We start from the raw sequence: 15,564 nt of genomic DNA on the forward strand, positions 1-15,564 counted from the left end.
TGAAGTCATGGGCACCTTCAGGTGATTTCCATAAATGTTTGCACTCATCTGTGTTTTAATTCTGTGGGCTGCTTTCTTAGTTTTCCTTAATTTAAGTCATTGTAGATTGAAACTTTGCTAACATCATTACTCCAAATTAAGAAGTGGTGGGACAAGAGGAAATGGCCTCAAGTTGCACCAACAAAGGTTTTGATTGGCTATTAGGGAAAATTTCCTCACTAAAAGCACTGGAGCAGGCTGCCCAGGAAGGCAGTGGAGTCACTGTCCCCAGAGGGCTTTAAAAGGTGAATGTGGCATTTGGGGATGTGGTTCATTGGTGATGATCTTGTTTCCAACATAAGCGGCTCTAGAATTCACAGCTACTCTCCTCCATGGAGAGTGAAGCTGCTCACAGGATGGACCTTGTCCCTCCAGTTCCCAGTCATGCAGCGTGTCCCACTAAGAGACAGTGGGATGGGGCACTCAAGTGCACCGAATAAAGCAGAGAAAATTCTCTCTGAGGAGTGCACAACATGTTCAGTCCATCCATCCACCCATCCAGCGCGGGACACACGGCTTGCGCTGTGCAGGGCGGCATTTCGGCACAGTGATGACCCCGACCTTCGGGGCGGTGATGACCCCGCGTGTGGTCTCAGGGCTGCAAGGGGCTCCACCGCACCCTCGCCGATTATTTTCGGGACGGGGACCGTCGCTCAGCCCTTCCCGTCCTGTCCCGTCCCTCAGCCGCTCCCGCTCCCTCAGCCTGTCCTTCCCTCGGCCGGTCCCGTTCCCTCGGCCGCTCCCGCTCCCTCGGCCGCTCCCGCTCCCTCAGCCTGTCCTTCCCTCGGCCGGTCCCGTTCCCTCAGCCGGTCCCGTTCCCTCAGCCGCTCCTGCTCCCTCAGCCAGTCCCGGCCCTCAGCCTGTCCTTCCCTCAGCCGCTCCCGTCCCTCGGCCGCTCCCGTCCCTCAGCCGCTCCCGCTCCCTCAGCCGGTCCCGTCCCTCGGCCGCTCCCCGGCGCGGCCATGGCGCGGAGGCGCCTGAGCGCCATCCCCGCGCGGCGGGCGCCCCCTGCCGGCCCGTGCGCCGCGGGCCCGGGCCCGGAGCCGCCCTCGCTCCGCGGGCCGCGGGAAAGCCCCGAGCCCGCCGGGAGAAATAAACCCCTTTAACAGCGCCTTTTAAACCCTCCGGGATAGATAAACCCTCTGACACCGCCTCCTAACGCTAGTGAGTGAGGTGTTGCTTTATTCCTGCTCAAGAGGGGTGTGTGTGTCTGTGTGGCTGACAAAATTTTCTGGCGTCTGCACAAGGTGCTGATACAAAACTTCTCTCGTTTATATTTTCAGCAAAAAAAGAGATTAATGTTCACTGATTCCAAATCACACAATTCGTTCATTAATTAGTATTCTGTCCTCTCTTCGTTATGGGTTTCTCACCATTCCTGCTATTTCATATTTGTAGTCTTTTTGGTATCTTTTTTTCCTCCAGCAGGGATTTTCCAACACAAATATACCGAGTATATTTGTTTATATTTGTTTTATATTTGTATATTTGTTATCTTCTTTTTTACCTTCTGGTTCCTCAAAAACATCTTTGAAGTCCATAAATTCTTCATTTCTTGTATCCAATTTCAACAATACATCACTCTCTCTCAGGCCTTGCTCATTGAAGCTTATCCAGTTAGTTTAGCCAAACTTCAAGTTTCTGTAATTTTCCCAAACTACATTCTGCCATAGCTGCTGCCCATGCTAAGTTTTGCTAAGAGTGGCTAAGAGTGATTTAACACATTGCTTATAATTAATACACTGGTTAGGATTAAATAAAACCAATTAATTTAAATCAATTAAAACTGCTAACCAGAAAAGTTATATCATTTCCAACAGAAGGACAAGGATTTGGTAGACGGTCATAATCTTTTTAATCTTGAATTTTATGCAAGTATTTGCAGCTCCATATCTCTGCATGGCCCCCTTCTGCCTCCTGTGAGCAGTGATAATATCACTTCCCTGTCTCCCAAGACTGCTGTGAGTAAATTCATTAGACAATTATTTGGCTAGGCTAGTCTTTCCCTAGTGCTCTGGTATGATTTGCTCCTGTAGTTGTGGCAGTTGTACAGCTGCAATATTTAATAAAATACTATTTCATAAAATACAGCTAGAGGCGGGGGATTCTGCCCTTGCCCTGCTCACCCCTGGCAGAGCTGCCCCAGCCCTGGGGCCCAGCACAGGAGGGACACGGAGCTGTTGGATGAGTCCAGAGGAGATCACCACGGTGATCAGAGGAATGGAGCAACTCTGCTATGAGGAAAGGCTGAGAGAACTGGGATTGTTCAGCCTGGGAAAGGGAAGGCTTTGGGGTGACCTGATTCCCTTATCTGAAGGGAGATGACAAGAAAGGTGGAGAGAGACATTTTACAAGAACATGTAGTGACGGGACAAGGCAGAACGGCTTCAAACTAACAGAGAGGAGGTTTAATTTAGACACCAGAAGAAAATTGATCACTGTGACAATGTTGAGGCCCTGACACAGGATGCCCAGAGTTGTGGGTGTCCCAACCCTGGAAATGCTCAAGACCAGGTTGGATGGGACTTGGAGCAACCCGGTCTAGTGCAACCATGGCAGGGGTGTGGAACAAAATGATCTATAAGGTCCCTTCCAACCCAGGTCATTCTATGATTTCATGATTCCATGATCTGCTGTGACTGCTCTCTTGGTGCACACTGCTGTAGGAATTACACATGCTGGTGTTGAGTATATCCAGCTCTGGAAGACATTTCTGGAACTTCTGCCTTCCCCACTTTAGTGGCTGCAATTTAAAAATCCACATTTGTAGTGCACGGTGTGCTGTCAAAGCTGAGATCTGCAGGATCTGAGCAATTTTGTGACAGCTGCAGGATGGCATTTCAGTTTCCACGGAAACTGGCACAAAAATCAAGGTGAAGTGTTGGCTGATTATCTAATAATAAAGCTGAACATTTAAATATGAAGTTCTTCACCTTCCTTTTGCTGAGAGAACTTCTGTTCCTACAGCACCCAGCAAAAGAAATAGAGGGTGTCTTCAAATTGTGGTCACAGCTTGGGCTGTGTAATCTCCTTTCCAGAGATGAAAGACAAAATTCAGCCTTGACCCATTCAGCCATGGAGCCTTATGCTCTGCTTTTAAGATAAAAGGCTGATTTGTCCCCACAGTTACTGCATAAACCTACACCATTGTTTATATGACAAATCACAGAGTAACTGAAGTTCTTTTGCTTTACTGTGTGTTTTTCTACTGTGCATTTACAGAACCTTTCTGTGCTCAAATACATTTCCTTGTAAATAATTCTCATTGCATACACTTTTTATCTGCCCACACTCTTGCTTATCACCTGAATTTAATGGCTCTTTGGCTTTGCACTCACCAGACTCTTGTTTTGAGTCAGTGAGTTTGATAGTTTTGCTGAACATTCCTTTTTTCAGGTCATTGATTTCTAAGGTTAACAAAATGAATCCTCCTACTGATCCTTGCTATGTCCCACTAATCTCATTGCTATATCCTGAACTGCTCAATTACTTTTTGTCTTCAATTTCAGGTGCATTTATCAAACCCACAGATCAGTCTTTTGTGCAGGAAGCAGCTTCATATTGGATTCAAGAACATATTAGTGTGAATATTTCTCATACTTATATTTCAATTTGCTAAGGTTGTTTAAATTGTCTTGGTTAATTTGCTTCTTGACATACCCTTTTAAGTGTACTTTCTCCACTGCTTTTTTTTTGTCAGAGATGTCTTTCTTTCTAACCTCTATTCTTTTCCGCTCTTGAAGAACTGTCTTCCAGTATTTGATAGTGTTGACTTTCTACTTTGCAGCACTTTATCTTTTCTATCCTCCTGAACCATTTGACTCCTTTGCCATCCTATCTTCACTCTAGGCAGAGAGCCTATATTCTTTTGAAGGACATTTGCTCTGTTTTTCTCAATAGGAAATTGGGGATTTTCTTATGCTTGTCTTTTGTACCTCTAACTTTTTTTTTTTTGACGGGAGGTTAATACCTACTTTGCCAGCTTTGGCATGATAGTTGTATCTTGGTTCAGACATACTGAGGAGAACACAAATGCAAAAACCCAAAGCAGCAAAGTTCATGGCCTAACCCCTATGACACCCTTTGGATCATGTGGGTATTAATTCAAAAGGGGACCAAGCCTGAGTCTTATTCCTTTCATATGATCTGTTTCAAACTCAAACGATCCCACTTTCATGTATCTATAACTGAGCCTGCTCTCACAGGTATTGTCTTTGCTAGCAGTACAATATGGAGAAGAAAGGGCTTTTTACACATTCATTAACATGTCAAGGGGTTGTCTTTAGTTGTATTACAGCAGCAAGGGCCACATGTCTTTCACAAATGTAATTAAAGAAGCCCAAACTAAATTCTGGCTGTAGAAAGCCCTGTGCAGTCTGTGCCAGGACACTGTCACTCTGAGCTGCATTTTACATATCAGAGATCTCTTCTTTCCAGTGCCCAAGGACCCTGCAGTCATTTACAAACTACACTGACATCCCAGAACAAGTCACTGCCCTTGGCAGAGGCTCAGAGGGCTGGGATTTCAGGAAGAAACAATAAAACTGGAGCTCTCAGGAACAGTAGCTTCTTTGCTAAAGAGAGGCACATTCTGAGCAGTAACTGAATATGGCTGAAGATAAGAGTTTGATACCAGAGCACTGAGAAAGAATACAAAGAACACCACTCCTGATCAAGAAGCTTGCTTAGAAATAACATTTCTCTTTGGAAGGAAAGCTGAAAGACATTCTGCTTTGGAAGGGACCTTTAGACAAAAACTTGGGTTATAGGATTTGTTATCTTAGATGATCTTATTCTATTTTAAACGTATCAAGTTAATTAAGGGTCATGTAATTTCTTTCACAGAAGAACTGAAGCTCTGGGCTCCTCTTAGGAAACATAGAAGTTAAACATGTGAGAAGACTACCCTCAAAACCTCATGGTAAATCCCCTCACAGACAATTACCTTCCAGTCATTTGAGAAACTGTGAAAAACTCCAAGTCCACGACACCCATATGCTTTAAGCAGAGGTGGAGAGGGTGTGTCACATTTAAAAAAAGAAGTGGACACAAAGGTACTTCTGTTTAAAAGCCTCCAGGGTACTCTGAAATGCCAGCAGGCAAAGCCTGGCTGAGCAGGAAGCTGATAGTAGATGATAGTCTGCAACAGGCATGGAGTTTATACAATCTTGAACATTGATTAAGAATTTCAATTAAATACATTTTGCTGAATAGCTTTCAGCTACTGGTTGTTGCATTTTTTGGAAGAGGACGTTTGATGGCAAGTTGGGGAGCAATATGAGATAAAAAAGAAGCATGAATAGCCTAAAAATAAAAAGATATTTATACAGGTTAGAGTGGTGGTCTATTTTAGAAAGTGATGGACATGTGGATGTTTCTGCAGGACCAAAATACTGCTAGCAGGAGAGTGTGTCACCATTACTGCAGTCTGACAGAAGTCCATTAGCTTAAAAAGGGGTTTTTTAGGACAGGAAAAAGGACAACATAATTAAATAGTCTGGTTCATTGGAAACACCTCCTCTGTTTTCAGCGTGGACACATCAGTTCCTTGGCAGAAAAAAGACACATTCAAAAGGATTTTGGGTGACTTCCATTTCCAGTAATATTATTGTACATAGGAATGGAGGTATGTTTGTCTTAGGCATTTTCTTCTTTGAAACAGACAGCAGAAGGAAGAGAGAAATTACAAGAGGTAGTGAATTTAGCAAACCTGCACATAAAACAATCTTTCATAATAATAAAATGCTGCATTTACAGCTGTAAATGTACACACCCGTATAAGATAAAAATACAAAGTGACTTTTACTGTGTTTCTTGTTCTTTTTAAGTTCAGAGAACGAAGTACTCAAGTGCTGGGCTTAAAGTGGTGAACCTCATTGCATTGGTAAAACCAAACCTTTCATGCAGCACCAGGTTTTTGACTTAGCCTAAGTGAGGAAGTTAGTGCAACCAAAGTGCAATTGTGTTCTTCACAGTGTGTACATTTTGACTGGCTTGTAAAGTGAATGTAGAAGTTCATGACTCTCCCAGGCAGCTTCTTTTGATGGTTGAAGAAAACAGGATCTGCAACATGCTGGGCCACAGCCTGACTTGGAATGGTGAGACTGGTGTTCATCAGACAGTGGAGAAAAGTCAAAGTCAGCTACCTGGAAAAGGAACATCAGAAAGATAATTTTTAGTTCAGTTCCCACTGGCTCAAGTCCAGCAAGAACACATTGGGCTACAAATAGCACTTGATTCTCAACTGTTTTCACTCAGTGACTACAAACATACTTCTGATTTATACCTGCTGTGCACATGGCTTATAGACAGTGCCTCTAGAGGCATATAATTTATATTGTGGCAGAGTGTAAAGGGTATTAGGTACTTTCCAAAGTACCATGAAAGCTACTTTTGATTTAAGAACTCATGTTTACTGCAAACACCTTTTGTAGCAAGTGAAAATATATTAGAGATGGAAGGGAGCTGGGGAGATGAAGGTCACATACAAGGGGTAGGTAACAATTTAGGGCTGCTTTAGGTAACCCCTCCTTTTTTATTATCCTATATCCTCTAGCACTGTCCCTTGCTTTCTTTCATGTAACTACTCTGAGGCAGATCCTCTGGAATGGATGCTTCAATGCTTTCCAAGCATCTGCTTGGAAATATTAACAAACTGCCCATTATTATTCTGGCAATTTAAAGTTCTCTGCAACAAGTCAGAAGCATGGCTGTTTCTTGATTTGCCTACACTACCTGGATTTTTTAGTGGAACAGATCACACATACCAGGGAAATTCTCCCTCCTGCTCTGTTTGTCTGAGGATTAAAGAATCTTTCATATCAGATATCGTTCATGGTTGAAAGCTACCTAATTACTATCCCAGCTCAAAGTAAGAGTAGCTGAATACCTCCACGAGATCTTTTTGTTGTGTGTTACTTCGAAAAGTCGTGTACAGCACCAGTACCAGCATCACTGAAACCAGAGCAGTGCAGAGTAGGACAAAGAAAGCTGGGTGGATTCCTAGGAAAAAGCACAAGGACACATTCCTGGAGTGACACAATACCCCAGAAAAAGGCAACAGTGAGAAGGAAACAATGAAGAAATTTTAGGAGTATTTTTAGAAAAAAGAAGGAATGTGTGTAAGAAGGAATAAACTTTCCAGCCCCGATCACTCCAGGTTTTTGTGAAATCTCAGGAAAGGGAGAGGGGTTTGTAAGGGTCTTTCTCTTTATCCCTCTTTTCTCTTGAAGAGCCTAAAAACCTCCACCTTGTTACATGTTAGCCCCTGACTCCCCAGGGTGTTTGTGGTATCCCAAGAGGATGGGAAGCACTCTCACCTCCACAGCAGCTAAGAACCTCCAGCCCAGAGGATTCAGCCCTGAATGCACAGCAGAGCCCTCTGGAGTGAGCTGCCCTGTGTGCACACAGCTGGCTCACGGTGGCACGGTGTGACTAGCCTGTGTCACAGCCTGCCTGTGTCCTGTCCTCTTCACCTGCTCTCCCAGCTGCTCTCCCAGCTGGTTTGGGGACCCAAGAGGGGAGGTGTGACCATGCATGGGGCAGCCAGCAGGAGGGACAGAGACTCGGAATGAAATGGAGGACTAGAAAAATCTACCCTCAAAAATCCATAACTACACTAAGCAAAATCAATTGAGACTGCTTAATTAAGATATTGTTACAGACACATATGTTTACTTAGTTATCCTCTCTAACTACAAAAGCTGGATATTTAAACTGAAAAAATATTTCATTTAAGTAATACAGCCTTCCCAGTGTACTCAGCAGCTTCAAAACACACTTGGAACTAAGGGTTCAGCAAGAAGCTCAGAGAAATGATAGCAGGCACATTATAAACTCACATTTCCCTTTTTATTCCTCTCCTTTTAGGGATCTGCACCACATTCCTAAAACCGGAATGAACCTGCCGGCCGGTCAATGCACGTAACCTGTTTGGGAGTCTCCGTGCTGCTCACACTCCCTGCCCCTCACCTGCTGGCCGCACCTTGATCCCGTGGTAGGTCTGCAGCACCGTCACGCCGTTCTCCACCCGGACACTCAGGCAGTACTGCCCCGCGTCCCTGAAGGTGTGGCTGAGGTTGTAGCAGGAGCCACTGATCTCCACCAGATGGCATTTGTCACCTTCGAGTGGGATGCACTCGGATTTTATAAGCCAGCACAACGCCAGTGGTGGGCTGAAATGACAAGAGCAAAACCACAAAATTAAAAGAGGTGAAAACTCTGGCAAAATTTCAGCAAAGAGATTGTTTAAAATAGCAGAATAATTTTGAAACTAATGAAGTTAATCTAAGTACAAATGAAGAAATAATTAACCGCACTGTTGTTTGGTTTATAGCATTTGCCAAATGAAAAAGTTCTTTGTGATGCTTCTATAAAGGCAGGTCTTTCAGCTGAGAGCTGAATACCTGCAAGGGTCATCAGCAGGCCACTGTGTGTAGAAAACTCCTTAGTCCTTCTTCAATAAAGATAAAAGGAATCTTTTTTCCTGCACTTCCAAGGGAAGGTAATTTTTTCTTCATCCTTCTCACACAGAAATTGCTGTCTACCTCTGAAGCACACTGTTTTAATTAAAAACCCTTGCAAATGAAACTGGGAAGGATATAAGATGAGCTCTGTGCAAAGGACTAATAGCTGGAAAATGTAAGTAAATTTCAAGGATCACAGCATTCCCATACATTAACAAAAGGGTTTTTATTTGCTGTCAAGCAATTTAGTACAACCCTCTTCATGGCCCTGTGGCTTCTCTCCACATCTAATTGAGGCCTTTTATTTACCTTTCCAGATCCCTGTTTCAACTAATTCTACTTGAACTCACCTTATGCACTACAGACTTTGATTCTGACAACAGACAGAGCTGTTCTTTGCCCTATTTTATTATTATTTTGTTTCTTATCTCTTTACAACATTCTTTGCTAAAGAAAGCATCATGTTTGTATGCTTAGCTCATTTTCTAGCTTTGTTGTTGATAAGCCATCTCTTTGTCACTGCATCTCTATCTTAAACTCCTCTTGCATCATCCCCAGTCCTGTGACGAGGAGGTCACCAAGCTGCTCTCAGTGATCCCAGGTTTGCCTGTCATGGTTTTTGGCTCTTCACCTTTACTGAGATGCCAGCTCCAGTTCCCATTCCTGTCAATGTGCCTTGTGCTTCCCAAATGCAAGCTGTGCAGCTTTGCACAAGTCTGTAGAGACTGTTTATGCCTTTGGTAAATGACTCTGTTTGGGTGCTGCTCCCTCCAAAACTCCAATGTGTTCTAATTCTGCAACCTGAGAGAGCTTGTGCTAGGACTGAGGTGCTCACAGTTCTGCTATTTTTTCTATGATCGTTGCTGCATAGAGTTTCCATGTCTTATTCATCTTGTGGCAATCTGAACTTTGCCAGAATTACTCCCCAAACCTATTACTCCCCTATGCCAGTCAAGCTTTGCTGCTATGTCACAGGACTTGGAATATATTTCAATTTAATCACAGGGAAATTGGTGAAAGAGAAAAGTTCAGAGAGAAGTTTTCAGATGTATTTTCCCCCACTATTTCACTGGCTACCTGCCTTTTAACATTCCCTTTACAAAGATTTTTTAAAAATTGCTTTACCTAGGAGGATTCTACTTTTCTGTAAAGATGCAGGGTCTTTCACATTTCAAGTCAGGTAAATGCAATATTCAATAGTATTTTGGAGGAGCGGAAGGAGGTGGTTTTGGTTTTTTTAGGTAATTGTTCTGTGGGGTTCAACCAACTATTTTTAGGAAACATTGGGGAAAAACACTTAAAGAGACAGTTTTGGTGGAAAAGTTGTGTTGCTACTTACGTGCCATTGATATGAAGAGATAAATTCAAGTTTTCCATTACGTGAGTCTCTCTGGAGCCCACTATGTTAATACTTTTAACAGCATCTGAGAAGAAATGAAAAGCCAGCATGTCACACTCCACATGTAAACTTGAGTCTCACTGGTTTCCTAGTGAAGGTTTGTTTCCACAGACTTCCAGATCTGAGCTTCATCAATCACACAAATAATACTATTTGTCTCACACCCCAAAAGGAAACCTACCACTAGAGATGCTGTAAAACAAAGCAAAACTTTTTGTCTGATTGCTTTTTGATTATGTATAATCAATTTTATTAATTCTTTACATTTTTAATTCTGTGTTTATTTACTCCTGAAGCTGAGCAAATCAATGAGACTTTCCAAATGCTTGATTTAACTAATTTATTGTTTAGGGATAGCAGGTGTAAATTGAATGAATAAATCCATCACAAGTTACCATAAATACTTTATTGTTTGAATTGTATTAGAGGCATTTACAAAAGACAGTAAAATTGTCTGTAGATTAAAAAGAAACTGAAGATTTTATCTGTTTCCACCCATTCTTCTGCCCCAGAAGAGCATGAAGTCAATTCTACAATGGAAGAGCTTCAGTGAAGGATGCACATGAAACAAAGTTGAAGTTGTGTTACCATGTTAAGCTAGATTGTATCTGTACATACCAGACTGTGCCTGCACATTTAGGGCTAGCTCTGCATTGAAGGTGCAAAATGTTTCATAATTACCCAAGAGCTCCAGCGCTGTGGTAAAATCACCAGTTTTCTGCATAATTTCTTTTTCATGTATGATGCTTCCAATCTGCTCCCATTCAGCGACAACCTTCAGATGCACTGTGCGATTCCCCATGGAGGAGCAGTTGCAGTAGACAAAGGGTTCCTTGGTAATCTGGTAAACTCTGTGTGCAACAGGAAAAGATTTAGAACCAAAATTGCCTTTTACCAACTGCTTGCATAATTCTGGTTTAAAAAGGGACAAGCTCTAATATGTTTTCTTTACAGACAATGCTCCAGTGGCTGTGATTTTAATCCTACTTTATGTCCATATAAATGAGGATTTATGTTTGTGCTATTACCTACAGAACTTCAATTAGTACAAGATCCAGAGTAAATCTCTGCATTTTTAATTTAAGAAACTAGAGATAATGCTGAAAGAATTTACAAAATTGAATAGGAATAATCAGTAAATTATGGAAACAACTTTTATAGCAGGCAGACTATTAGCTGCTTTACTTAGGGTTTTTCTCTAGATGAACATCTGAGTTAGAGCCATCTTGAATACTCATTAAAACGAACAAAGTAACCACACCTACCCATCTCCAAAATCCCAGTTGTAGACAAACGATGCTGACTTGAAGTAATGACTTGGGTCATGAAGAGAGAAAGAAATCCTGGTCATTGTGTCCATGGAGGAACCAGAACCATGTGTGGTAACTCTGCTGTCCTCTATCTGGGCAATGGTGAGGTTCCCAGTGATAAATTCTGCAGAATAAAAAGGGGAAAGAGGAAGGACAACATATGTGACAGAAAAATGACAGCATGTATGACAGAAGAATGACAGTATGCTTCCACAGCATGCTCTGTGTGTGTATCAAACATTCTTTCAGATGTTCTGTGTAAGTCTTTCTGTGTCCTAGTCCAAGTGGTTAAGTGTATTTTATATCTATTACTCAGTGTTGTCACACGTGTGAATGAGGCAGTGAAATTAAAATATTTATTTAGGGTTATACTAAGGGTCATGATAAAACATCCAATAGAAATAAGAGAAATAATCCTGGACTGATTGAGCTAAATATAAACTTTTCCTCTTGATTTAAAAATAACTGGCATTAATACCAAGCATCTAGATTCAGAATCAGGCCAGTACACATACTCGTCATGTTTGGGAGTGTGGTTTTTGTTTGGTTTGTGGGGGTTTTTAATATAGCTTTTTTCTCCTTACTTTTAGCTGTTTCTACAGAAATTAAGATCTGGCTACTGTGAATAACAGATATGCTATATATTGTGAATGCAGAAAGGGGGGAATGTTTTTATCTATGAGAGGTTCTGTGTTGGACAATGAGTGGCAAGGACTGATCTAAAAAAATCCTCTCTAACCTACGAATAAAGGGGTATTATGATGAGACACTTATCAGCTCATTATAAAATTAATGGGCTATTGATTATCAGTAACAGACTCTTATCCTGTTAAAAATTCATTAAATCTGGTTTACAGCTTTCTTGGTGATGCACAAATAATAATTGCAATTACTGTTGGAATGGGGCTGTCAATCCCTGTATCAAAGTTTAGGTTAACCACAGCACACCAGTGGTTTATTTGTAAAAAGCAAAAGCATACTTATGGCTATGAATGTTCGCAGAAAACTGAAATTGCACTTAGCAACATTCACAAATGCAGCCATGACTTCACATCCAATTTCAGTACACTCAGACAGAGCTCTAAAAGAAGATGTAACACTGCTGTGCTGATGGCTGAAGATTTGCTGTGTCATGCAACAGGGAAAAGCAGCAGATTGTCACTGCTGATGGTCATCCTAACTTTAGGTCTAGAAGTGCTGGGAGGCAGCAGAAGCAGCATTGTTCTAGGATTCTGGGCATCACTGACCATGCTGATATGTGAACTGCAGCTGCTGAAGCATCTGGTTTCTAGTCCAGTTTCTCTAAGGGACAGGCAGGAAAACACGGGCAGCATTACACTTTCCTCCTGGACGTAGAGTGATTAGAGTGTGGTTGTAATCGTATTAATTGCACCATGCCACCCAAACCCACCTTCAGCCACAGGGCTACAAATGAAGCTCTGTTGTCAGAAGCCGTATTTACACTGGCTTTCCTCCTGATGCTGGCAGGGCATATATACTGAGATCCTGGAGAGGTACAGGCTGTAGAGCCATTTACCCATTTTACCTGTGATCTGGAGCACGGTGATGTTTCTCACAACCGGCCGACACAACCAACAGTTTTTGTGAGTCACCCAGACAGACACAGGGAAAGCGCCAGGAAATTCACCGGTCACGTTAATTACAGAATTTAACCGCTGCTCGGATTTCTCTATCAGGATCAGAGGGGCATAAATCCAGTTAAAGTGATACAAGTTTGATGTGTCATTTTCATTCTTCATTCTTAGCCTGGCCTGAACAGTAGCTTGGGCTCCTGTTGTGATGGGACCATTGTTGGTAATTTCCAGGCTATATAACTCTGTGGAAATCAGAAGAAAATGAGTAAACCAAACCTTCTTGTATGGCATTTTCGATTTCATTTAATGATTTATTTATACATTTTAACTAATCAGCTCTAGTTATATGACTCACAATGACACTCATCCCAGCAAAGATTTTACCACCATAATTTTTTACTGTTTAAATGTCTGGAACAGAAACTGTTCCATTTGTATATGAGTTCAAATAAATAGCAGTAAACAACATGTCAGACTGAGTCCTAGAAATGTTTGTACTAGAAGACAGCTTAAGTCTAGAACATCACAAAAGCTTTGATGAGGTTTTACAGCCAGAGCTGGGTGCTGGCTGTAAGTTCATTGTCACTAATGATCTAACATGATCACTAGACTTCCAGCTACTGGAAGAGGCTCAGCTCTAATCTCTGTCCTAAAAAACGTAAACTTTCAAACTTGGGTGAGGTTTCATCCACTAGATTCCTTTGCCACCTCTGTTGAAATGTTTATGTAACTTTCCTCATGACTAAACATAAAAAAACTCAGTAAAAACATTTTCTGTGCTATGGTCCACCTGAAATTTCCTTTTCCAGGGAAGGACCAGAAATCCCAGTGAAGGCTGTACCCTTCTCTAGTGGCAGATCAGTTGCTGTCCAGAGGGACTGGACAAGCTCAAAAAGTGGAAACCTCATGGGGTTGAACAAGGCAGGGCGCAGGGGGCTGCATCTGGGTTGGGGGAACCCCTGGTATTCAGCACTGCTGGGCAGAGCAGCAGAGCTGGGGGTTCTAATGTAGGTGCCTTTCCTTATCCACTTCTTCAGCAGCCACCAAACTGCTAACAGGGACCTGAATCTCTGGCCTTTAGAAACTGCATTTCTCACTTGTCCATCACCTCTAATATGAAGGGAGCACTGGGGCCAGCTAACTCCTGTGCTGGCTTTTCTGCACCCATCAGCTTGGGATAGAATGAAAGTGAGGGATTTGTGCCCACATTTTATTTTACAGATCACAGGTGCTGAACAATTCTGGAGGTAGAAGATCTGTGAGAAATGAACTGTAACACTACTGACTGAGAAAGAACTCCACTGTTCCCATTTCACAGCACAAGAAATGGCCCTGAGTTCAGTTTTTTGAGTTAAAAGAGAAATGACTGTGATTTGATGAAACCTGGCAGAGGGAGGTTTCATGTCTCTAGAAGATTCAGGCCATGCTCCACTTGGTTTCAGCAGAATTTGGGAAAAAACCAGCCGACTACTTCATGCTTATCTAGCACTTCTCCTTGGAGGTTATCACGGTGCTTTACAAATCACGGCCATATCAGCCCAGCAGCAGCTGGAGGTTCAGTGGCAAACCCAAGGTCACCCAGGGAGTGACCGGCACAGCGAGACACTCCATCCAGTTCAGGGATTTCTCCTGCCTTTCCGATCTCCCTGTGCAGAATGGAGCTCTGCGGGTCCCACAGCGAGGGACAGCAGCTGCACAGGTGCCTTGTGACCCTCGGCTCAGGGTCAGCGGGGGAAGCAGAAGTGCAGCTTTTGGGTTAGAAGTGCAAAGCAGAACCCCTGCTGCCCGGGATGCCCCACCTTCACTGCAGGCACCAACATCGCAGCGCCTGAGAATAAAGTCTGGGGTGGCAGGAGCGTGCTCAGAGCTGCCTCCATCCCTTGTCACATCTGTCAGGCTCGGGCAGGGAACCACTCCCACCCGTGATGCAGCTCTCTCCTGAGGTCTGAGCCTTCGCCCCCCGCACCCCGCACCCCTCACCCACTCCCCGGAGGCGATGCCAGCGCAGATCGGCGGCCCCTTACCTGCGGCCGGGGAGCGACCGTGGCCGAGCTGCAGCAGCAGCAGCACCAGCGCGCAGAACAGCCGCCGCATGCTGGGGGCCGCGGATCGGTGCCGCCGGAGCCGGGACTGGGGCCGGCGCTCGAACAGAGCCGGGTCTGGCCGCGCTGTCCCCGCGGCACTGCGGCTGCCGTGTCCGCGCCCCCGGGACGCTCCCCCGCGGCAGCGCCCAGCCCGCCTCTCCCGGGGGCAGATCCTGCGGGACGGCGCTGCAAAGCCGCCGGCGGTTCAAACAAACAGTCAATAAAAACCGCAAATGCCCCGCATCTGCCGAGGGCGTGCGGACACCCCGGAGCGTTTGGGAAGGGGTTTGTGCTGCGCTTTGGTCGCGGCAAGCGCATATAAAGTATTTCTGCGGTGGCGCGGGGATGCCGCTGCCGGGGGCCGTTCGGCTGCTGTTACCGGCCCCGCAGCGCTCCGAACGGCCTGTAACGGGTGCGCTGCTGGAGAGGAGCGAGGGCAAAAGCGCCGGAATGTGGTTTTCTGGCGTTCTCTTTTTGTCGTTTTATTTTGTTTTTTCCTGTTTTGTTTTGTACGTTTTGGTTTTAATCCGTTCACTCATATTTTTTTTATTTTCTTAAACTCAACGTTCGAAGCCCTTTCTCGCTGCTGGCCGCCGTTCTGCTCCTTGTGGCGGTTCAGCCTCTGCGCGCTTCGCTTCCGGTGGTGCGGCCTCTCCCCGGGGCACCGGCGGG

General features: G+C 44.0%; 1 protein-coding gene and 1 long non-coding RNA gene across 3 annotated transcripts in view; one reads left to right on the top strand and one right to left on the bottom strand.

The window, feature by feature from the left end:
- LOC134559337 (uncharacterized) overlaps positions 1–10,570 on the top strand; it is a 26,878-nt gene extending 16,308 nt beyond the window's left edge. The window contains exons 3-4 of the long non-coding RNA XR_010082502.1: positions 7,909–8,035; positions 8,572–10,570. This is a non-coding gene — a long non-coding RNA (uncharacterized LOC134559337). The remainder of the gene's footprint in view (positions 1–7,908; positions 8,036–8,571) is intronic.
- Positions 4,366–14,966, bottom strand: TMEM130 (transmembrane protein 130). 2 transcript variants are annotated; one of them, XM_063413998.1, is made up of 8 exons: positions 14,833–14,966; positions 12,760–13,050; positions 11,169–11,337; positions 10,585–10,754; positions 9,844–9,928; positions 8,011–8,213; positions 6,929–7,041; positions 4,366–6,185 (listed from the first exon to the last, which is right to left on the bottom strand). In XM_063413998.1, the coding sequence occupies exons 1-8, from the start codon at positions 14,900–14,902 to the stop codon at positions 6,009–6,011; spliced, it is 1,278 nt and encodes a 425-aa protein (XP_063270068.1). In that variant the 5' UTR covers positions 14,903–14,966; the 3' UTR covers positions 4,366–6,008. The 2 variants fall into 2 exon arrangements, 1 of the variants encoding a protein (XP_063270068.1); XR_010082501.1 differs by having other exon boundaries at positions 6,046–6,185; positions 8,024–8,213.
- Between the last annotated feature and the right edge of the window lie 598 nt (positions 14,967–15,564).

This window comes from Prinia subflava, chromosome 17 (assembly GCF_021018805.1).
Source record: "Prinia subflava isolate CZ2003 ecotype Zambia chromosome 17, Cam_Psub_1.2, whole genome shotgun sequence".
Classification (NCBI taxonomy): Eukaryota; Metazoa; Chordata; class Aves; order Passeriformes; family Cisticolidae; genus Prinia; species Prinia subflava.